This window comes from Myotis brandtii, unplaced genomic scaffold (genome assembly GCF_000412655.1).
Source record: "Myotis brandtii unplaced genomic scaffold, ASM41265v1 scaffold902, whole genome shotgun sequence".
Taxonomy (NCBI): domain Eukaryota; kingdom Metazoa; phylum Chordata; class Mammalia; order Chiroptera; family Vespertilionidae; genus Myotis; species Myotis brandtii.
Genome location: NW_005371709.1, coordinates 3,407,137 through 3,430,695, shown reverse-complemented (window position 1 = coordinate 3,430,695; position 23,559 = coordinate 3,407,137). Strand labels below are relative to the sequence as shown.

The following is a 23,559-nucleotide window of genomic DNA, read 5'->3' as shown; positions in this document are numbered from 1 at the left end:
AAGCCTCTCTGATGCTATTTGCCAGGGTCTCTGAGCTCACGTGAACATTGCTGCCTCCCCATGGCCCTGCTCTGCCTTCCATCAGGCCCTATGCCCTAGGCTGGCCCCCAACCCCAACCCTGCCTGGATGACAGCTGTCACTTGTGGACTTCTCTCCAGGGGTGAGTTCTGCCCACTGACCACACCTCCTCTGAGAGGGGGCATTTGATCCCAGGTCCCACCCCTCCAGCCTGCCCCATTCCTCCGGTACTCTCAAAGCATGACCACTATCAATCCCATCATTAAAACTCCATCACCTCAATGGCAGAAGAAAAATAGACACTGCTGTATCCTTGGTGCTGAGCACAGAAGAAGTCCCCAGTTAGCATGTTACTTGAAGGAAGGAAAGAGGGAAGGAAAGTGACTCCAGTCATGAAGTTGGTGTCAGAGAAATAGACACTGCTGTATCCTTGGTGCTGAGCACAGAATAAGTCCCCAGTTAGCATCTGTTACTTGAAGGAAGGAAAGTGACTCTAATCATGAAGTTGGTGTCAGAAGGCCACAGAGCTGTGGACAGGACACAAGGGAAGAGCGTAGGGCAGTGCACAGTAGGAGTTCAGCATAAGATCAAGTTCTAAACCGTGGGAGCCAAAACAACATGGTTGGGGCAGGGGTGAAACAAAGTCGTCAGCTGAGGGCCCCTCCAAGGGTCTTTGAAGGGAAGGGCAGAAACGAGCCCTGGAGGGGCGAGCAAGAACGCCGGCACTCCCTCTCTGGCTTGGAAACTGGGAAAAACCTAAGGACCACAGTTCCATCTGGGGATCTGTACAAAGGGCCTGGAAAAGGTAAGCTATTAACCACATGGCCGAAAAATGCCCTTTCCAGACACTCCCTACAGATCTGGGCTTGCCCAGCCCAAGGGCACCATCCCTGAGCATGACCTTTCTTTCATTGCTGGCACCCACTCCAGGCTGGGGCCTGAGGCATCACACATTCAAACAAAAAGTCCTACCCCTAACTGGCCTCTTGGGACATAGAGGAGCAGGGAAGCAAGGAGGACGCCATATACTTCTGAGGCTCATGGCCCATCCACAATTCACAAGTGTCTGTCTGGCACCATTTATGTGCCCAGCCTGATGCTGGAACTAAAGAGGGAGGGCCAAGATCAAATAAGGATAAGTCACAGCTGTTGACAGTCTGGGGGATTCGGCAAGGCACACACTGAACGGTCACCTGAGATAGTAGAGGGCAGGAGGAGGTGCAGCCTCATTAATACATGAAACTCATCCTTGTCTTTTACCATCACCTCTCAAAGGCAGGGGTGGGCAGACCAAGTCTTCACAGCTCAGGGGGACAGGGCTAGTGGTGATATATCATAGAAATGTACACTTGAAACCTATACAATTTTATTAACCAACTAGAGGCCCAGTGCATGAATTCATGCACGGGTGGGGTCCCTGGGCCTGGCCAGCAATCAGGGCTGATTGGGGCTGTCTCTCCCAGTCCCAATCAGGGTGAAGCTGGGCGGCCGGGGGGAGGGACCTCAGGAGGATAGCCAGCTGGGGAGGTTGACTGTGGGAGTGCACTGACCACCAGGGGGCAGCTCCTGTGTTGAGTGCCTACCCCCTGGTGGTCAGTGCGCATCATAGTGACGGGTCGACTGGTCATTCGGTGGACCGGTCATAACAGTCGTTTAGGCTTTTATATATAGATGTCACCCCAATAAATGTAATTTTAAAACAATGTGTCGAGAGCAGAGACATGTTGGGTCTTTTTTAGACCCTCAAATCTTGAAAGGCAGAGCCCAGGACCTGTGTGGGACATGTGGGTATCTCATGGGTATGCATTAGCCTTTTGTGGTTTCATGCAGCCCTCTATTCAGATGGGAACACTGAGACCACGTGCTGGTAACCTGTGCCACTCCAAGTCATAACTAGAATAGGAAGGGGAACTCTAGGAGCAGAAAGGGTCTGGCAGAAGGAAGGGGCCTCATCACTCAGAGATGAGGCCCAGAGAGGGGAAGGAAGTTATCCAAACTTATATCTATGACTCTCTCCTGCTAATGTGTTTCGAATTTGGATGCCCACACAGTTGGCCTTATGCAGACGCCCGAAACTGATGGCAAGAGTTTAGGAAATGAGGATTTAGAGCAAGGTTGGTTTCTTAAATAGAGATGGACATGGCCCAGTGGCTCAGAATAGACAAGGCGGGAAACATCAGCTTCCATCAGAGCCAATAAGTAATTAAAACCATTTCCCCTTTCAGAGTCCTCATTACAAAGGTCAAGAAATCAGATCCATTATCCGGATGGCGTAACTGCAGGATGAAATTTCCTCCCCAGGTTTCCAGACATTTGCAAAGATGGGAGTGTTCAACATGGTCTTCTGGACTCTTTAGGGAAGAGACAAACATGCACAAAGTCCCAAACATCAAACAGGCCTTTCCTCCACATCTGTGTGGCTAGAGGAGAGGTGTCAGAGCTCAGCAGTGGGGCTGTCAGGATCTGCACCATCACTTCGAAGAGGACGCGAGGGGGGGCAGGGGGGTTTGCTGCGTGTGTGTCTGTGTGTGTGTCCCGCTAAGTACTTCCTTCACTACACAGCTAATCCGATTAGCAGCTTTAGGAAACTCTGCAATGTTAATTCAAGGGCCCCATTCATAGAACAGCCTGGCCAATGCCTGCCCAGAACTCCTATTCTTCTCACTGCAAGTAAAATGCACACAGAAGGACTTTCTCTCCCGCAAGAATGCACTCTTGTCTCCTTGCCCCCGTACATCCAAAATGCTGCTGCCTCTTTCTCTGGCAGCTCCCATGCAGGGAAACTGGCTTGTTCAAAAATTGGGGGAAATTCCAAGCACAAAATGAGGCTGATTTTAACAGCAGTGTCAATCCAGGCCGCCTCCAAAGCCAGCAGCTGTGCTGAATAAAGAGGTGTCTTGAACACAGCAGTTGTAGGGCCCTGAGTGAGTCACTGGCTTTCTCTGGGCCTTCATTTCTTTTTCTGTAGAATGGGGACTTGGAGCAGAGGGCAAAGCTGGAACAGAGGCTGGAAGGGAGGGCGCTCAGGGCTTATACAAAGTGTCACTGTGTTTGCTGGAGGATGAGGAGAGGGAAGGGAGCTGAATATGCAGGCAGTGGACAAAGCATGGAGAGCCTTGGGGGTCAGACTAAGGAATATTTCTGGTAAGTGATAGGGGGCCACTGAAGGTTTTTGAGGAGCATGCTTGTATTAGTTGCCTGGGCTGCCAAACTGGGTACAAGGTCTTTGCTCACTCCTTGGCCCAGGGCGAATCCAGCCTACTTTCCAGTGATGGCAAAGGAATGCCTACACGCACCTCTGTTGTTCTCCATTCTTTCTAACTGACAACATAGCGGAAGGTTGGTACAGGGGAGGACACAGCCTGGGAGGTGGGAAACCTGGGTTCTGCTACTGAGTTCTGGACATTGGGCTCTTCTGGGAAACGAGGCCAACTTGGTCACTTCTCACGCAATGGCATTGTTTCATTCTGCAGCCAGGAGAGCAGCTCCAAGTTCACAGGATGAACCAGGAAAGGAGGCCTCTGTGGGCATACTGCATCTCATCCCCCTGCAGGATTCACCTCTGAGCCCCACCAACACACAAACAAATAAACAAGGGAACTTAGCAAAGCTTTGAAATGAGATAACCTACACCTAAGAATACATCCTTTCAAACATCTGGAAGTACAAAGTAGGGGTAAAGGTGTGGTTCCTTTTTAATTTATTTATTTTAAATCAAAGCAAATGTTTAAAGATTTATGCACAATATTGTTCACAGTAGTAGTTTCTAATAGGAAGAAAACATTGCAGAAAAATAAAGGAAACGGCCTCCATGCCCATCTTCACGGGATCAGCTTGATAAACTGTGGCTGAGTTGTGCATTAGACGCAATAGACCCCAATGTTCCTTTCAAGGTGTCCATCAGGTGTGTTAAATGAAAGACGCAGATTACACAAGAGGTGGTGAAAAAAATCCCTTTTGTATTTTAAAAAGATCTCTATGCACATGGCCTAGGGAGGGAAGGAGTCCAGCAAACAGATAATGATAGTGATCCCTGGGGCTAGGATAACAGGGGATTGCTACTTTCTACAATTTCGAATTGGGCTTTTTTTTTTTTTTAAAGCCCAACTGGCAGTATTAGTTTAATCAGCAAAAATAATAAAAATATTCCCATTCTGAAAATAAAATAACTATTCTAGATAGATGCAAAGTACTTTTGGCCCTCGGAGAAAAATAATCAGGATAAAATTACCTTATCAGAAAAACACACTGGGGGGAAAAACTCTCCCCTCGCTCTCTCTCTCTCTCTTGTCTCTATCTCTATCTCATCAGTATAGATATATAGATATATAAATATACAGATATATAGATATATAGATATATAGATATATAGATATCAAGCTTAGGAAGGAAGAAACACCAGGTAGGTACATGTTTCAGAGGCCTCTGGCCCAAGCCCCCAATGTTCCCATTCTCCACTTTAAACCTTCCCAGGTCAGTGGTCTTTCTGCAAATACAACAACTATGATGACGACGACGACGATGAAGGAGAAGGAGAAGGAGAAGGAGAAGGAGAAGGAGAAGGAGAAGGAGAAGGAGGAGAAGGAGAAGGAGAAAGAGGAAGAGAAGGAGGAGGAGGAGGAAGAGGAGGAGGAGGAGGAGGAGAAGGGGAACTGATATTATTGAGCATTTATTAAGTGCCAGACACCATGCTAAGCATTTCACACATATTCTTTCCTTTTGTCCTCAGAACATTACTATTCTCATTTGACAAATGAAGAAACTAAGGCCCAGCTCAAGGATTCAAACCCAGGCAGTCTGACCCAATAGCCCATGACTGTGGCCAGTGCTTTAACCACCCTTCTGGAAGCAAAGCCCTGCTGAAGCTCTTCACCTCTTAGGCCCCTGGGAGATGGTTCTGTCTACCTGCTCCTTCTCCCTCCTCCGCCAATGTTGGCCAGTACCTTCTAGGTGCAGGGAGCTTTGGGGATCCAAAGCTTAATAAGACATAGACTCTGCCCTCTCTCAGCTCATGGGGGTGAAGAAAAGAGAAGACAGGCTCTCAAGTTCTTAGACCACAAGGTTGATCATGTTGGCATTGGGCTAGTGCAGCGATTTTCAACCAGTGTGCTGCAAGAATTTTAAAACTTGCAATGCCTGACTACTTAGTCAGGGGCACTGCCCTCTTTTCCTATAGATTGTCAAATAAAAAAAAAATGACCACAGCCATCCAGTGTGAAAGAATGAAAATTATACCAATCTTTTTGTTGGATCAACACAAAATATAATAAAACTTTTGGTGTGTCGCAGAATTTGAGTGATTAGTTTATATGTGCCATGAGATGAAAAAAGGTGAAAACCACTAGGGCATTGCCATGAAGGAGATGAAGGCAGGGTTGCTAGGATTCCCTTTACTGCAGCATCCCCAGGCAACCTTCCGGACAGCTGGGAATGCAGCTGGCATGGGGGCTAGCCACTCCAGGCCCCTCTCTGAGGTATCTCACATTGGCCAAGCCTGGCCCCTACGCTGTCCCGTGGCAGGTTCTCCAGGAACAGCATAAGGGTAATAGGGGCAACCCTGAGCATTCCATAAGGGTAAGGTTGATAGGGACAACCCTGAGCATTCCATAACGGTAAGGTTGATAGGGACAACCCTGAGCATTCCATAATGGTAAGGTTGATAGGGACAACCCTGAGCATTCCATGATGGTGATGGATGTCAACTGACTGCTGTGCTAGCCCTGGGAGTGAGGCAGGTCCCCAAGCCAGAAAGACCAAGACTCAAGAGGCCTCATTGGATCCTACATGGTCACCCCTCCTGCTTTCCAAATCAATATGTACCCATGCAGAGTGTAAACTGGTACAACCACTTTGGAAATCTATTGGACAGTAGCTACCCAAGCTTAATGTATGCAGCATCTTTGACCCAGCAATTCTGCTCCTGGTTCTATGCCCAATAAAAGTGAGGGCTTGTGTTCACCAAAAGACACATACAGAAATGCCAGCAGCAGCTTTATTTATCATAGCCTAAAACTGAACTGTCCAAATGCCTGTGGACAGAAGAACAAATACACTAGGGTACTTTCATACAACAGACTACTGCACGACAATGAAAGAGAACCAACTACTGCTTTACTCAACCATGTGGGGGAATGTCGCAGCATAAAGCTGAGTGAAAAAGAAACACAAAACTACACATACCACATGATTCCTTTATGCAGGTAAAAAGAATCTGCAGTTCAGAGGTCAGACTAGTGGCTGCTGTGGGAAGGGCAGCAATAGAAGGGGTCATAAGGAGTTCAGGAAATGTTCCATACCTTGGTCTGGGTGGTGGTTACATGGACGTATGTAAAAGCTCATTACATTGTACTAGAGGCTCGATGCACGAAAATTCGTGCAAGAGTAGGCCTTCCTTCCCCTGGCTGCTGGCACCGGCTTCCCTCCAGCACGTGGGACCCAGGCTTCCTCCTCCGGCCACCCGCAGGCACCCAGGACCCGGGCTGGCTTCCCTCGGGCTGCCCAAAGGCACCCGTGACCCGGGCTAGCTTCCCTCCGGCCCGGCTTCATCAGGAAGGACATTTGGAATGACATCCGGAAGACGTCTGGTCTAAATAGCATATTACCCTTTTATTATTATAGATGTTTGGGATATATGAATTTCACTATTTTTAAGAAATGGAAAAAGGTTAAAAATAATTTAAACCACACAAAGATTACAATCGTGTCAACCTCACTAGACCTCCAGGTAAGAAGCTGGGTAAGACTATGCTAGTGGGAGTGGTAGAATTATGAAAAGATGCTTCCTTCCATTAGAGCTCAATTAAGGTTGTGTATGTTGCTGAAAAAAATAAAGTTTCTAATATTGTTTGTACACTTAAGATTTGTTAAGAGAGCAAATCTCATGTTGTGCTCTTACTACAATAATTTCTAAAAGCCTTGAGCAAAAAGAAAAAGAGGGTGGCAGGAAAGGGTCTCAGGGGGTCTTGGGTAGCAGAGACAGTGTAGCATCAGGTACACGTGAGTTTTTGTCACCAAATAAGCCATCGTCAGCCACACCAGCCCATCAGCCCCACAGTTCAGCCCCCCAGACTGCTTCTGGGAAGGTGATTCCACAGAGGTTGGGTATCTGAGCAAAATGGGCTGGAAGGTAGGGAGCACTCAAAAGATCAGTCCTATTACTATTCACCCTGAGGTGGAGGCAAGGAGGGAGAGTGGAAAACAGAAATCCAAGTCTGAAGCCCACCCATGTTTCCTGGCCCCAGGGAACTTCCGCCTGGGTTGTCAGCCAAATGTCAGCCATGGGCAAACATTGCCAGTGCTAATCATGAGCATCACACATGCCTTAAATGCATCCCATCCAGAATCCTCTCCAGTTGGGAGTGACAGACCCCAAGGCCCAAGTCCTGAGAACCTACACTGAGCTCAAGTCTGAACCCACTAAGTCAAGTCTGAACAGGCAGGTGAGATTTTCTTAGCAGGATCAGCACACTTGGTGGCTCCAGCTCCACAGCCTTGGTTCTCCACAGACAAGTGGGCACTGGCCTGACAGGTCAAACACTGATGACTTGTGACCCACATCTACCCCTGGTGAGTCCCTGACCCCTCCTTCTGGGGCAGGGCAAGTCAGGGCAGGGCGACGACACAGGACTTACCTGTTCGATGTCCCGTTTTCTCCACTGACTGTTTGATCCAGTCTTGGGTCTTGTCAATCTGAAATAACTTCAGGTCTTCTTCATCTAGGGCAATGTCTCCCCAAAAGACAGCTGAGAGAAAAAAACATAAGTGGGTCAATTTAACCTGGAGGTCAAGAAATGGATTTACTAATGTCCCAGAAGGCATTGGGTGTTGGATAGCAAACCCTAGAAAAGACAGTCCAGCCAATCCAATTTTATCCTGACACAGGGCTGGTAGAGAAGAAGGAAAGACAAATAATAATTCTGTGCATTAAAGCCACAGGGCTGGGGCCAACTGTCATAAAGATCACAGGCCTAGGTCTGTAAGGTAATTTGAAAGGTCACCTGTCTTTCTCTAGCTGTAGGTTACTCTGGGAAAAACCACCACAGTAAGGACAGCTGTTTCTCTCTTCTTCAGAGTCCCCAGGATATACATGACAAACCATAATGTGATAAATAACACTATTGTTCACAATATTTGCTGTCCTTCCCTGGGAGAAGGTTATACTTCCCTGCCGCACTGATGTCAGGATGAGCCACTTTACCTGCTGACTAATTAAGCACGGGAGGAAGCTTGGAGAGCTAGTACCTGATTCTCCGTGTCCTCTTTTCCCTTTTCTAGAAGACAAGCCATGTTCTAGATAGGGGTGACTCTATCATTCTGGGTTCTAGAGTAAAGATCATGTGGAGCAGTGGGATGGCTAATATGTAGCATGAATGAGAAATATAAAAACTTAAAAAAAATCTTTATTGTTGAAAGTATTATATACGTCCCCCTTTTCCCAATAAAAACCTTTATCTCTATATATAAAAGCCTAAGTGACCAGAACGCCAGAATGACCAGTCGCTATGATGAGCACTGACCACCAGGGGGCAGATGCTCCATGCAAGAGCTGCTCCCTGGTGGTCAGTGCGCTCCCACAGCCAACCTCCCATGGCTGACCAACCTCTCCTGGTCCCTCCCTGCGCCAGCCAACCTCCCGTGGTCCCTCCCCCGGTCCGGCAGACCCCATCCGGCAGCCGGTGGCCAGCAGGAAGGCCCCAGCTGGAAGCCAGAAGGCCCCAATTGGCCCTGATTGCCGGCCAGGCCTAGGGACCCCAACTGTGCACGAATTTTGTGCACCGGGCCTCTAGTTTATTATAAGCATTTGAGAATTGAGGCTATTTGTTACTGGAGCATAACCTCTTCATCCTGACTAATATAGAAATTGCTATCAAAAGTGGCATACTACTGTAACAAAAATACATCGTCTTTGGGCAATCCAGGGGGTGTCAAGGAAACTGTTACTACAGGCTGGAACGAAGTGACCTATATTATGCAGTGATGAAGTAGTTGGCAATACTATTGCCTGCATTAGCTTGGAAGGCAGATGGTGAGCTAAATGAGCTTATGGCTTTAAGTGAAGACACTGGAAGTCAGAATGTTAATTTCATGCTTTGGTTGCCATTAGCTGTGTTTGACATGATACTACAAGAAAGATATGGGATTTTTGTTTGTGGGGGGGTTGTTTTATTTTGCATCATATCTCTTAAAAATATATTTTTTAAAACATTTAAATTTTTATTGATTTCAGAGAGGAAAGGAGAGGGAGAGAGAGAAACATCAATGATGAGAGAATCATTGATCGGCTGCCTCCTGCACGCCCCCTACTGGGGATTGAGCCTGCAACCCAGGCATATGCCCTGACCGGAATCGAACCATGACCTCCTGGTTCATAGGTCGATGCTCACCCATTGAGCCACGCAGCCGGGCTAAAAATATTTTTTATTGATATTTTTAGAGAGAGGAAGGGAGAGGGCTCACTCCAAAACCAACAGAGACCTGGATTTATCCCATGGGAGTGACCTCCAGCAGGTATTCATCTCACCTCATCCCACCTCCACCATTTGGGCCATTTCCTGATTTTCACTTCGACACTTACAACTTGGGCTTGCAGGTGCTTTATTTTTCAATCAGCTTTGCGCTTACGGGTCTGATCACAAATGTTGCATGGAAGAGCTGCTTCCGGAATGCGAACGGCCCAATTAAAGCAATATGGAACCACAGGCATTGCCTGTCCTGGGGAAAAGGGAGCTTGGATGGCGTGTGTGACACCAGGCCAGCGACTTTTCCCTTTGGTGGCCCTTTCTTCATGCGTTCAATGAGACAGCTGCAGTGTTTTTCAAGCATGGTCCACAAACCACTGAATTAGAGTGTCTAAGGAGGCCGCTGATATGAAGATTCCCAGGCCTCAACTCAGATTTATGAAATCAGAATCTCTGGGGACAGGGCCCAGAAATAGGCATGTTCAATTCATGCCCCGCCCCCTGGCCAGGCAACTCATCCACACTGCAGTTTGGAGATCAGTGGAGCCCATGGCCTCTGAGGTCTCTGCAGCTCTAACGTTTGATTTCCCCACAATTTCCAGGAGTGATGTGCAGAGTACCCACCCAGGGCCTGCTGCTTGTCCACCCCAATAACAAGCCACTCAGGAAGGACCTCGCTAATGTTCCAGGAGATAGTCACCTAGAGATAAGCCGAGATTATTGGAGGAACTAAATATGGAATATTTGAACCACTGAAATTCCTCTCAGGAAACAGGCTGAGGTGGGGTGGAGGGGCCAGAGGTCGGGCGAGTTACAGGGAAATCCTACCCAGAGACACATTTAGTTCACTTCAAGTTTCCAGCAGAGGGATTTAACAGGTTTAAAGCAGTTTTCTGTGAATCTTTGTCAAGGGAGTGTATGTACAAACAAACAGGGAGGGTTTTTGTTGTTGTTGTTTTTTTTTAGTAAAAAGTTAATCGGCTTAAAGTGTGCAACTAAATAAGCAAAGCTTACATTAAAGTGACCCGCAGAGAAAGGACCCCATGGAAAGAAAGTTCTAGGAAATACAATATGGCCTCTATGTTCTTTTGTAGTTTCACGCCATAAATATTCATGGGGTGGTGTTAATGGGGTCCACAGCTCCATGCAACCACAATAGTTTTTTTGTTTATTCTCAGGACCATGAACTTTGAAACCATGAACCTAAATTTTCAGAACTCTGCATTCAGGCGCGTTTGCAGAGCAGGAGGGGAGAGGTTCAGGCTGGCGGAGGACAGGGGAGAGGAAATGGGTGAGATGTGAATCATGCCTCCTGGATCTTTCCGTTGAGATTAAAGAGTAGAATCTGTTTAGTATGGGAGGCCTTCTGTCTCCAAGGTCTCCAGCTGCTCCAGCGGGGAAATGGCCTTCACGGGATAGATAGCGTGGTTACTCAAGCATAGGGCAGATTGGAGTGGGGAGCTGGAAATATTTTAATTGGATCAAACAGATTTGTTGCATGTTTTACCTTGAAGACTTAAAAAAACACTAATTTGAATCATGAGATTTCTAAGATGGATAGAATTTAAAAGTCATCTAAGCAATGTCCTTATTTTTCATATGAGGAAATTCAGGTCCAAGAAAGCTAAGAGACTTGCTCAAAATATTACACCAAGAAGCCATGTCTGCTTACTCTAAACCAGTGTTCTTCCCCTACAGCAGAAATGGTAATTATGAACAACCATGTGCCCCCCTTACCCCTGTCCCCCAGGGCAGATATCTCTAATGAATCATGGCCCTTCTGTCCACTGAACCTGAACACAGCCCTCAAATCCATCTCAACACAGTGCTATTGAGCACCAGCACAAATTGATATGAATGGCAAATGTGTTGGGAACTATCTGCCTTCTATGCCCTACACCATGCTGGCAACATCCATAACACATTGCCCATTTGTTCCAGCTAAGGATTTTGTACTCAAAACCACTTACTGTCTGAACTTGGGTCCAAGAGTCCACACCAGCAACAAAGAGGATCTGAAAAACTATAGCTCAATCAGGACCTAGGAGAGCACCACGCACAAATGGGTATGACATTGCAACTCAGCTCTGAAAACCGATTCCACCTCAAGAGAACCCCCAGCCCTGACTTCCACCTTGGCTGGCATCATTCTATTTTACAGGTGACCCAAGAAGGTCTGTCTGGTGGCCACCTTGCTCAAGGCAGATATGGCCTCCCAACTTGACTCTTCATCTATATCACAATATTGTTGCACCAACACATTTCAGAGCATGTCACAGCTTGACTTCCAAACAGGATTTCCTTGGCTTAAAAACCCCCAGCCCTGACTTCCACCTTGGCTGGCATCATTCTATTTTACAGGTGACCCAAGAAGGTCTGTCTGGTGGCCACCTTGCTCAAGGCAGATATGGCCTCCCAACTTGACTCTTCATCTATATCACAATATTGTTGCACCAACACATTTCAGAGCATGTCAAGGCTTGGCTTCCAAACAGGATTTCCTTGGCTTAAGAAATACCTACTCAGCTAATTTCACAGAAAAAACAAAAAAAAAAAGGTTACCCACCAGATTGGCATGAGCAATAGGCCATACTTGCAAGGCTATTTAAGTTTTATAGCTCCAAATAGGTTTCATCTCATGTGCCAACCCCACTCACGTGGTGATGTTTCTGTGAGCACTTCTTGGACCCATAAGAAAGAAAGCCATGATCAATAGCCATGTCTGCTATTGGCACGGAGGCGTGACATCAAAGGTGCCACACATTGGCCATTTACTAATGTATGTTGTAAAGATACTAAAAATTTTTCGTCCGTGTAAATGAATATGGCCATGATCAATAGCCATGTCTGCTATTGGCACGGAGGAGTGACATCAAAGGTGCCACACATTGGCCATTTACTATGTTGTAAAGATACTAAAAATTTTTCATCCATGTAAATGAATATATGTGGCAAGGCCTATGCTATGATTAAAGTTATTCTTTTTATACTTACTCTCCACCCTCTCTGTTCCACTCTGCCCAGGAAGGCTGAGCCTGTGACTGCATCCTCTACTTCCCTCTGGCTTCTGCTTGAAGTCTCTGGAGGAGACTGGCAGGCCAGAGGAAAGAGGAGAAAGTGAGGCAGGCAATTCTTCCCTGCCCTGGTGCTGTGTCTCCAGCACTGCCCTCCGGAAAGGTTCCAGCTTCTGTGACACTGCTCCCTCCCCTGTCCCTTCAGCCACAGGGGTAGCTCGCTGGTCTAGTCTGTTCCTGTAACCCTGCCTCTGTGAGTAGTCCCTTCCTTAAGGTTTCTTCATCTGAAACATCTGGGGTAAAGTCTGTTTCCTGCTGGGACCCTGGCTCCAACAGCCATTCTAAGAAAATTCTTCCATTATTTTCATAGCTAAATAGAAAGATGGGATTCAGACGGGTAAAGCGAATGGCTACTTTGGCCTAAGATGACACTTTTCACTGCTTAATTCCAGCAGAATATGACTCATTGCTCTCTCACACCTGCTGCATTCCCGCGGCCTGAGCTCACATGGCCTCGGCTCAGTAATGGGGAGAAGGGTACAGTTTGGGTCCTAAAGGCCAGAAGCTTCTTGGGCTCTAATTTTGCACCTTATATGCCTGATTCCAGGCCCAGGCACATCTCATAAGCCCTAATATCTCCACTGTGGAATGACCTCCCATTGGGCCGTCAGTTAGCAGTGCAATTCTGTGTGACTCATTCTGAAGACGAAGGCCCACTGGAGACCCTAAGCAGTGCAGAAAGTGGAAAGACACAGCAGGTGGAGAGCAAAGGGGACCTGGGATCTACCTCCAGCCAGGCCAGCTGCTATCCACATGACCTTGGATAAGAAACTGCCCCTCCTAGGCCCTCAGGGTTCTCACAGGAAACATAAAAAACTTACTCCCAAGGGTTTTTCCAGCTCTAACATTCTACAAGATTTTACTCTAAGATCTTACTTTGGGTATCTTGTTAACATTCAGTTAATGATAATGGGCCTATCACCATTACGCTAAATTTTCTTCGCAAAGATACAGCAAGTTTAGTCCACTGTGGTAGAGACTGCATACTGCCCATCAATACCTTTCTGCCCTTCTTCCAAAATAATAGGACCTCTGATTTCCAGTTCCAGGCCTTCCAGAAGAAAGATTTCCCAGAATTCCACATAGCTATCTGTGCCATGTGACTGAGTCCTGGCCAATAAGATGAAAGCTGAAGTGACAAATGGCATTTCCTGGGAAACAACTTCTCACATACTCTTTGCCCCCTTTTCTTTTCCATGCCTTCCATGTATAGATGGAAGGTGTTTGTGATGGTTTAAGCTCTGATTACCATCTTGGACCATGAAGGTCTCAACCTTGGGTACCTGAAGGAGATTGGATCTTCTGGAGTGGAACTACCTTATTGGGCCTCCACTGCAGACCTCCAGACCAATGTGAGGAAGAAACTCCTAGCTTTTCTAAGCCAATGTTCCAGCTATTGCCTCTCAGCTCTGAATCTACTCTTCTTAGCCATGCTTTGCAATGCTGGAGCTGGACCCTAGAAACATTTCTCCTTTGCTCTGTCAGTAGAGGGCACTAGAGAGAGGGTACTGTAAGAGGAAGGGGCTTCTCTTATTGGTTCTGCTGGTCTCATCTTTCTTATCCTATGGAGTGGCTGCCAGCAATGTTCAGGAAACTCCCTGGCGCCCACCCTTCAAAGTTTTGCCAATAGTCCAATGGGCATTTCCTGGCTCATCAGCCTTTTCCTGCAGCATCTCTGCGAACTTCTCCAACCTCCAGTGGGTCATAGCCATGCCTTCTCCTGTGAAGTTAGAATTTCAGCCCACTTGGGGGGCGAGGGGTGGGGAAGGTGGCTCTCCCACGTTTTTTCCTTCCCTAGTAGTTGCTCCCTACAGCTGCTATTTCTGTTGTCTTTAGAGTTCGCCTACCTCCTTTAGTAATCAATCCCTTTTTGCTAGTTAATAACCCTTTATATTAAAATTTTAAATTACTGGTGTGCTTTCAGTCTCCCAACTGGACTCTAAAGGGCACAGTCCATTAGCTTGGGTCCGTTACTAGCAATTTAACCTCAGCTTAACTGGCACAGCTATGCAATGGTCTCCATGGAAAAGTGAATAGTATGGTACTAAAGAAGCTTTGTCCTTTTTCAAAATCTCTCTGAAATGCATTTGTGACAAAATGACACACATGACAGGTAAAAAGTTGAAGTCCTTAATATTTAAGAGTTCCCTACAGAAATTTTAACAAATGAACATCTAATTAGAAAACAAAAGAGCATGAATAGAAAGGGCAGGAGGACAGCACATAACAGGAAATGAACATATCAAAAGAAATGCAAATGGTCAAAACGTATTTTTTAAAGTTTAAAATCATTTGAAAAAGACATACAATTACAATATAAATGTGAATTAAAGAAATAGCAAAATATTTCTCTCTTCTTAAACCAACTAAGACTTTTTTGCTTTTTAAAAATTTGATTTTATTTTTCCCATCACCATTTATCCCCTCTATCCCCTCTTCCACCTCCACCCCGCCTCCCTGGCCCCACAATCACCACACTGTTGTTCATGTCCATGAGTTCTCTCACTCTCTCTCCCTCCCTCTCTCTCTTTTTTGCTCAGTCCCTCCATCCCCCCAACACCCCTCCCACCACCAGAGCTGTCTGCCTCCTCTCTATCTATGAGTCTGTCTCCAACCAGCAAAGACTTTTAAAACTAGAATACAAAATGTCAACCTTAATGGGAGTGCAAAAGAATAAAAAATATTTAAAGGGAACTTTAAAAAGAAGAATCAAAACTCCTAAAAGCATCTATACTTTTGACCCAGCAATTCTGTGTGTAGGTGACCTCCTAGTTCATAGGTCAACGGTAGAAAATTTTTCTAAATAAATAATTTAAAATACATAAAAATCTGGCAATAAGAATGACTTCAGCACCACTGTTTATAAAAGCAAAAGAATAAGATGGGGGGGGGGGTATATGTCCAACAATAGGGGATTGATTAAATAAATTATGGTGCCTCTATAGAATGGTGTACAAAACCATTTTACTAATATTGATGTTATATATGTACATTTATTACATAAGCATCTTTATTGTCATAGAAAGAGGTTCATAGTACTAAGAGAAAGAAATACAAGCAGGTTCAAAGTGGTATATACGGCATTTTTAAAAATAGAAACATGCATAACAAAATGTTAACAATTATTCCAGGCAATGGAATTACTAGAAATTTTTACTCTTGCTCTCTACCAGTATATTTTCTAACTGTTCTCCACTGGGTGTGTCTTAGCTGTGTAGTTGAAAAAAAAATTTATGTTAAAAAAATAATCTCCCTTTTCTGCCCATCTCAAGGGCACCCCAATGCTTCCTGAGTATGTCTTAATGAACTAACTCATTCATGTTTCAAAGATGACTTTGCGACGCAGCTCAGCCCAGGATCTCTCTCCCATCTTCCCTTCCCTTCTATTCTCAAGGCCATAGCCCAAGTCTGGTCCTCATGCTCCCAGGCCTAGAACTCCTGGTGGTCTTCCTACTTCCTGCCTCTACAAATCCTAAGCATCACAGGTCTTCATATGACAGTCCTCTGCTCAAAAACCATCAATATTTCTTAAGGGATGGTTCAAAGATGCAGTTTATCAAGCCTCTTTAAAAAAAACGTTTTTATTGATTTCAGAGAGAGGAAGGGGGGAGAGAGAGAGAGAGAGAGAGAGAGAGAGAGAGATTAATGATGAGAGAGAATCTTGATTGGCTGCCTCCTGCATGGCCCCTCCTAGGGATCGAGCCTACAACCCAGACATGTGGCCTGACTGGGAATTGAAAGGTGACCTCCTAGTTCATGGGTCGACGCTCAAGCACTGGCTACACTGGCCTGTACCAAGCCTCTTTCTTTTTTTTTCTAAAATATATTTTTATTGATTTCAGAGAGGAAGGGAGAGGGAGAGAGAATCATTGATCGGCTGCCTCCAGCATGCCCCACACTGGGGATTGAGCCCCCAACCCAGGCATGTGCCCTGATGGGGAATCAAACCATGACCTCCTGGTTCATAGGTCAATGCTCAACCGGGCCCAAGCCTCTTTCAATCATGTCAATACTACTCTGCAGAGTAAACCACGGTAAACTTCCAGCTCCAGACACATCACAACTAGTCCTGCTGCCTCACTTTGACTCACACTGTTTCTTCTACCTGAAATGCCTTCCCCTGCATCCCACCTTCTCCACATCCCATCCATTCTTCCAGGACAAGCTCAGGGTTTACCAGCCTCCTCGCCAGGAAGCCTTCCTTGATTGCCTTACAGTGATTGCTACCTTTTCTGAATCCCTATGTGATCTCATTTTTTCACTTGACAAATAGTAGTTGAGCACCCACCATGTGCCAGGTACTGTGCTGGTGACTGGGAAACCAAATGAGTCTAGTTTCTTCCCCTTGGAGCTCGTTTTCTAATGTGGTGACAGACATTGAGCAAGGAATCACACCAGAGACTGAACCCAGGTATGGACTGTAAAAAAATGCCAGTCAGGGAGACAGACATGATGAGAGATTTAAGAGAAGGGACATGATTAAAATCAGGGCTCAGGCAGGCCTCAGGGGGAAAGGACATGAAAGCCAAGTCCTGGAGGATGAGCTGGAGGTGACCAGGGGGGCCATCCAGAGGCCTTTCCAGGCATTGGGTGAACCTGTGGGAGATGGAGTGTGGCGGTTGAGGGGAGGAGGCTGGATGAATAGGAGGGACAGGAGCAATGGGAAGTCATTAATGGGTCCTAAGCAGGTTGGATTTTTCAAACATGATCAGAAGTTAGTCTCAAAATGATCACTCTGCCTACAACATAGAAAACAGACTGCAGGAGGCAAGAGGAGTTAGGCACTGTTGTAGTAGCCCAAGTAAGAGCTAATGGGGGCCCGGCTGGTATGGCTCAGTGGTTGAGCGTCAACCCATGAACCAAGAGGTCACTGGTTCGATTTCCAGTCAGGACACATGCTGGATTGTGGGCTCGATCCTCAGTAGGGGGCATGCAGGAGGCAGCAGATGGATATTTCTATCTCTCCCTTCTTCCCTCTCTAAAAATCAATAAAAACATATTAAAAGAGCTGGTAGGGACTTAGATCAAATAGTGGCAGTGAAGACAGAGAGAAGTGGATGAACTCAATTTTGGAAGCAGAATAGGCAGGACCTGGATTGGACTGCATGAGACGGGGAGGGAGACACAGGTGTCCAGGATGGTGCTTGGGTTTCTGTTTTAAGCACTAGGTGGACTCTGGTACCACCTGCTACCTCACCATGGAGCCCAGCCCTCAATGAGCCACCGCAGACTCTGAGCCCAGGAGAAGGGTAGGGAAACAAGTGCCAGGTCAGCGGGAAGAAGAACTGACCCAGGGACACGAAAAAGAGCTAAGGAGGAAGGCAGCCTGCTCCTGTGGGAAACTGGCTCCCGCAAGACTCACATCAACTCAAGGCCAGTAACCCAGGTGGGAGGAAGGGGAGGAAGCTGGGTGCAGATTGCAGGATGAGCTGGGAGATAAGTGGCCCAGCTGGTGGAGCAGGCAGAGACTCGGGGGTGAGCATCAACACTCAAGTGCTCGTGCAGGAGAGCTTGAGAATATTTATTAGTAATTGACAGAAGTAGTTAGAGGATGGCGTGATCACAGCCAGGCCTGTAACCAATCAGCAGGAAAGCTCCGTTCCTGTTGCTATGTTTGCATCCAGGCAGAACTGTATTATGAGCGGGCTAAGAGGATACCATGAGAAACCTGCTTATATGCATTTGGTTTATCTGTCGTCCTCTCTCTGCTTCATGGATGAGAGCGAATAAGCGGTGGAGCAATAAATTATCACTTGCCACAAGCTATGGATCCCAAGGGAACTCTCTGCAGCCCTGAAAGGGAGAGATAAGCCCACACAGGCCCCTGAGAGATTGTCACATATAGGGAAATTCTTAAACGGGGAGCAATTATAGGACTAATAATAATACTGGCAAGGAGAAGAAGTAAGAATTAATGGCTACTTGCTAAACACTTCATGTTCACTGCCCCAATTCACCCTCAAACAAATCTATTAGATGGGTTTTACTATCGTTCCCATATTTCAGATGAGGAAACTGAGGCAAAGAGGTTAAGAAACTTAGTCAAAACCACACCGGCAGTGAGGATAGACAGGCTTCACGCCACAGGCTGCCTGATGCCAAAAACAGTCTCTTGAGCAGGATGTTTTATTGCTTCTATCTCCCAGGCTGCCACCCACAGAGACCCCTTGGGAAACATTGGCCATATAAGTCCTCTTCCTCTGGGAGATGGCTGGAGCCACCATCCTCAACAGACCTGACATCCATGCACTGCCCCAGCAAGGCCTTCTGAAAAAGGGATGGAGAAACAGAGAGGGGTACAGGTGCATTATGACACCTTGAATTACTCATTCATTCTTCCCTATGCAATGGGACTAAGAGTACTGTAAAAGCCAGAACTGCCTTGTTGCTATTGGAGTCCTAGCCAAGGATAAAGACAAAGGGAGGGAGAAGGTTGGGTGATGGCGCTCTGGGGAAGAAGTGCACAAACATGCCCTTCGCCTGGGGCGGCATGCAGATGCATGTGCTGTGTGCGGAAGGAGCCAGGAGAAGGGGAGTGGTTCCAGGGTTGGAGAGGCCATGTGCTTAGAGGGGAGAACAGAGATTGGAGGGGTTTGTTCTACCACGTACAAGTTCAATGTCCTGTACGGGTCCCAGTCCAGCCTCTCCCCTCTGCAAGCACACAGACCAGAGTCCTGCAATGCCCACAGAATCACAGGAGCCCAGACCATCTCCTGGCTGAGAGACCAAAGGAGGGAACAGAAGGACAAGGGCTTTGTAAACCATCAGGTGTCACCCAAAGCTCGAAGGTAAAGCTGTAACCAGGCAAAAAGGTAAAGATACGTGAGGATTCATATCTTGTTCTTCCTCTTGGAAAATATGTTGAGGGTTGAGAGGGAAAGGTTTGGGGACCAATGAAGTTATAGCGTCTATTCAGATTGCTTGGCTAGGTCTCTGAGGCAAACGAATGGGTCCTCCATCAAATGTGAAGTGGGCCCCAATCCTGGTCATACCTTAGCTGTTTGGAATCTGGAGGCCATAGGAAAGGGAAGCAGCTGGGAGGAGCCACTGGCTGAATGAAGGCTCCCGCCCAACACCATTCACACATCTCCAAACACAGTAAGTCCTCAAAAAAAAATAATTAATTAAAAAATGAAAAACAAATACAATAAGTCCTCACTTAATATCCTCGATAGTTCCTACAGCATCTCATGAACATTTTATAACAAAATGACGTTAAACGAAAAGACTTTATTTGAGGATCTGCGGTAGTCAGGGGCTGGCTTCTCAGGTGGGGCCCAGATACCTGGTTGGCTTGCAGGACATGGAACCTGCCACCCCAGCCTAACCTCAAGAAAGACAATGAGAGTCATGGCAGATGCCGAGCTTGGGTTTTAGACCGAAGACTCTGAATATAGAGGAGCTATCTGCGCTGGCATTATAGGCCTTCAGTTGTTCAGATACTTGGTTTCCTGCCACTTAGAAACTTTGTTGGATTTGTATGGGATGATAACAATAATAATGATATTATTTACTGACGTTTTACCATGTTCCAGGCACTATTTAAGTGTTTTGTCTATATTCACTCATTTAATCTTCATAACAGCCCCCTGTGGTAGATATGAGTAGACACATTTTACAAAAAGGAAACTGAGATCCAGAAAGCTTAAGCAGATCCCACAGCCATCAAGTGGCACAGCCAGGATGTGAACCTGGGCAGTTTGCCTCCAGAGTTCTCCCATTTAGCCCCTGGGCTCTCTCACAGGAATAGAAAGTGGTACTGTGCACAGGATTCAATTTAACCTGCACACTTTTTACATATTTATTGAGTGTTTAGCTCTGTATCAAGTGCCTTTCATAGAACAAGCCTGCGAAATAGGAGTTTCTATTAACGACGTCACAGGAAACTGAGGCTTTAAGAATGAAGGATTGTTCAAGGTCTAGCAGCTGGTAAGTGACAGCCAAGAAGGAAACCTAAGTCAGCCTGACCCCAATGCTTGGGTCCAAAAAAAATGGAGTGAGGAGGAGCCAGGTGCTCAAACAACAACGATGGCCCAAGACAGGAAGTTCCATGAAAATGACTGAAAGCAGTGATCAGCGGAAGGCCCAGAACTGACCACAGGAGGTGCTGAATGAGACAACCTGCTGACCTGTCTACACTCCGCTGTCATCAGGAGCATTTTCTTGCTGAAAATGCCACGCCCTGAGCTGGAAGCTCCCAGGGACAGGGCTGAGGTCTGGTTGGCACTTAGATCCCCAGCACCTGGGGCAGGACCATGCACATCCACGGAGCCAGCACATCCAGGGCTGCTGTGGATGGCTCTGTGGTCCAGCTACTGCCCCATCCCTCCTCTTATCTCTTCTCACTGTGCTGGACAGAGGATTAAAGGACACTCTCTCAACACACAGGACTGGGCAGGAGAAAGAAGGAAAAATGTATTCTGCTGATATCAGAGTGGGGACCTACCTTGGCTGATACCACTGAGGACTTTTCTGTCTGCAGAACTTGAGCTCTGATTACTGATGTGGCATCTGAAGTCAAAGGAGCATCACTGTCAGGCAGGTCTAGGCAAGAAGCTCAGGTTCCCCAAATGCAAATGGAACCTTCAAGTCTGCTTATCTACCCCAGGACTGGGTCAGAGGTCAATGGGGTGTTGCTCTGGCTATTACTCAGCCCCTAATCCAAAAGGGGCCAATGTGTTTCCTTTCCTGGCCCCCCTCTCCAGATACTACCCGCCCCAATGTGAGTCTAGGCCAGAGCTGGGACGTCTGTGTGTTTCCTCCCCCAACACTGCCCTGGCCCATCCTCATCTTCACTTACTTAAAAAAAAAAATCTTTATTGCGTTATCACTCACATACCATAAACTTCACCCTTCACGTATTTTTGAGACCGTGTTTACCAATAATTACCAGGTCTGAATTCAAGAATCCCTAACTAACTACACTTCATGAAATGAATTGTTCATTTATTACAAAAATTCAAATTCCTCTATAGTATTTCAGCAAGAATTCAAGAAGTACGTGTGAACACCTGCTCTGTGTTCTCATGATGTGCCCTGGTGAACTGCCTGTTGTCTTCCAGAAGCCTGTTCCCCAGAGCAGGGAATGTCCAGAACCAAAGGCAGAGTGAGATGTGGCCTTTTCCCCAGATCTCCCTCGCCGTCGCCCTCTTCTGGCCACTCTTAGCATCAGCATAGCCCAGGGAGAGGCCACCCATTTGGGAGGATCAAAGATGGCTATGGAGGATGCCTGGAGTTGACAAAACCATCCATCCTCTACTTTCCAGCCTTGCCGATCCATCCCATCTGTCTGTGAAGAGTCACAAAGCATGCACATCCTGGTTATCCAGCATTTCCTCCAAAATTCCTGGAGAAAAAAATGAGGCCCAACAGGCAAACCTACCTCAGGGTTATTCCTCAAGGCGGAGACCAGGAGCTGGGCGCTCTCACAGACAGACCTATGCCTCTATCACCTGGATTTGCAGCACCCCGCATCACAGAGGTGCTCAATACATTCCTCAACAAGTTGATCACTTCCCCAGCCCAGACCCCAGCTGCCCACGCTGCCTCCTGCAGCCGCCAGCTCACACTCATTCAAGTCAAGGATCTGACCGGTGCAGGTGAAAGTTGATCCACCCTCTTTATCCCCAATCCCATTGTTGCAGCCTCAGTTTCCCTCTTCTCAAGTCAAGACCACCATTCCTACAGTGCTCCCGAGACCTGTGATGAACTGAGATACCTCAGCCAGGGCCATGCTAACGGTTGATAGTCTCTCAAATTACCCTGGAACCAACTCTTCTGCCCACCTTTCCACCCAGAAGCCCTGCAAGGTACAGCAATAGGTGGGTATTCTGGAGGAATCTTCCTACACGATAAGAGCAAGCCCCTTAAGCCTGGTTTGATCTTCAACTTTCAAAAGATTCTCAGGTCTCACAACCCCCTAGGTCCTCCAGCCTCCTAGTACCCTGATCTTTTCCAGATTTCACCTAATTCTGACCTGCCCTACGCCAGCTCAGACCACAACCACTGTAGTAGCAATACAAATAATTACAGGGCCAACATCATTATTCCACTTGCAGAGAATTTCCCCATAAATCATCTGAGTCCTCCTATAATTACTGTTCCCAGTTTATTGATTTTTTTTTCTAGAGAGAGAGAGGAAGGGAGAGGGATAGAGAGAAACAGCAATGAGAGATTCATTGGCTGCCTCCTGCACGCCCCCTACTGGGGATCGAGTCCAGAACCCGAGCGTGCACCCTGACCAGGAATAGACCCTGTGACTTCTTGGCTCATGGATAGATGTTCAACCACTGAGCCACACCGGCAGGGCTACTGCCCCCAGTTTAGAGATAAGAGAACTGAGTTTACTCGACGTCTTCAGGGAGTGAAGAATTGGGCCACTGGCCCATGGCACCTGCCCTTCTGCGGGTGAAGATAGCATCTTTCCTCCAGTCAATAGTATTGAGTCATTTCTGCAGGCCGCCACGTGAAAAGGCCAGGCCATGGCTAGAGGGAAACACCCCTATTCTGGGCCTCTGAGACCATCCTCTGCCGGGAACGTGAATACCCCCCTGTCCCAGCTGGGAATTGCCTCGGGTCCATAGGTTCTTTGGAAAATGTGCTTGGGCGCTTCTGGGACTATCCTTGCAACTAGTCTAGCTTGAAAGCCGCGCCCCGCAGGACACACGAGCCGGTGGGTGGCTCGTGGGAAGCGGGAGCTACCTGGCCCCAGCCGCGGTCTGCGCCAGCAGGATCCGTGCGCCCCGGGGCGCCGCTTCCTGCCGGGATTACGGCACCTGCCGGCTTCCATCTCTTCCCGCGCGCGGGGCGACCCCCAGGCGGGGCCACACTGCGGGGCCACAGGGGAGTGTGCGGCAACTGGAGTCAGGCACCCCGGTCCTCTGCCTGCGGCGAAGCTTTTCGGTGTCTAAACATTCTCTTCCCAGGACTAACCGCAAGATGTAGGAAAACTTTGCGCGAAACTTACAAATGCGGTGAAATCGGAGCCAGCGGCTGCACCTGAGCCTGG

General features: G+C 47.2%; 1 protein-coding gene across 1 annotated transcript in view; it reads right to left on the bottom strand.

The window, feature by feature from the left end:
• The window catches only part of TLL2 (tolloid-like 2), a gene marked incomplete at its 5' end in the record, with an annotated part of 97,848 nt that overhangs the window by 73,929 nt on the left and 360 nt on the right, over positions 1 to 23,559 (bottom strand). The window contains one exon of the mRNA XM_005885466.2: positions 7,651 to 7,761. Within this exon, the coding sequence (XP_005885528.1) occupies positions 7,651 to 7,761 (111 nt within the window). The remainder of the gene's footprint in view (positions 1 to 7,650; positions 7,762 to 23,559) is intronic.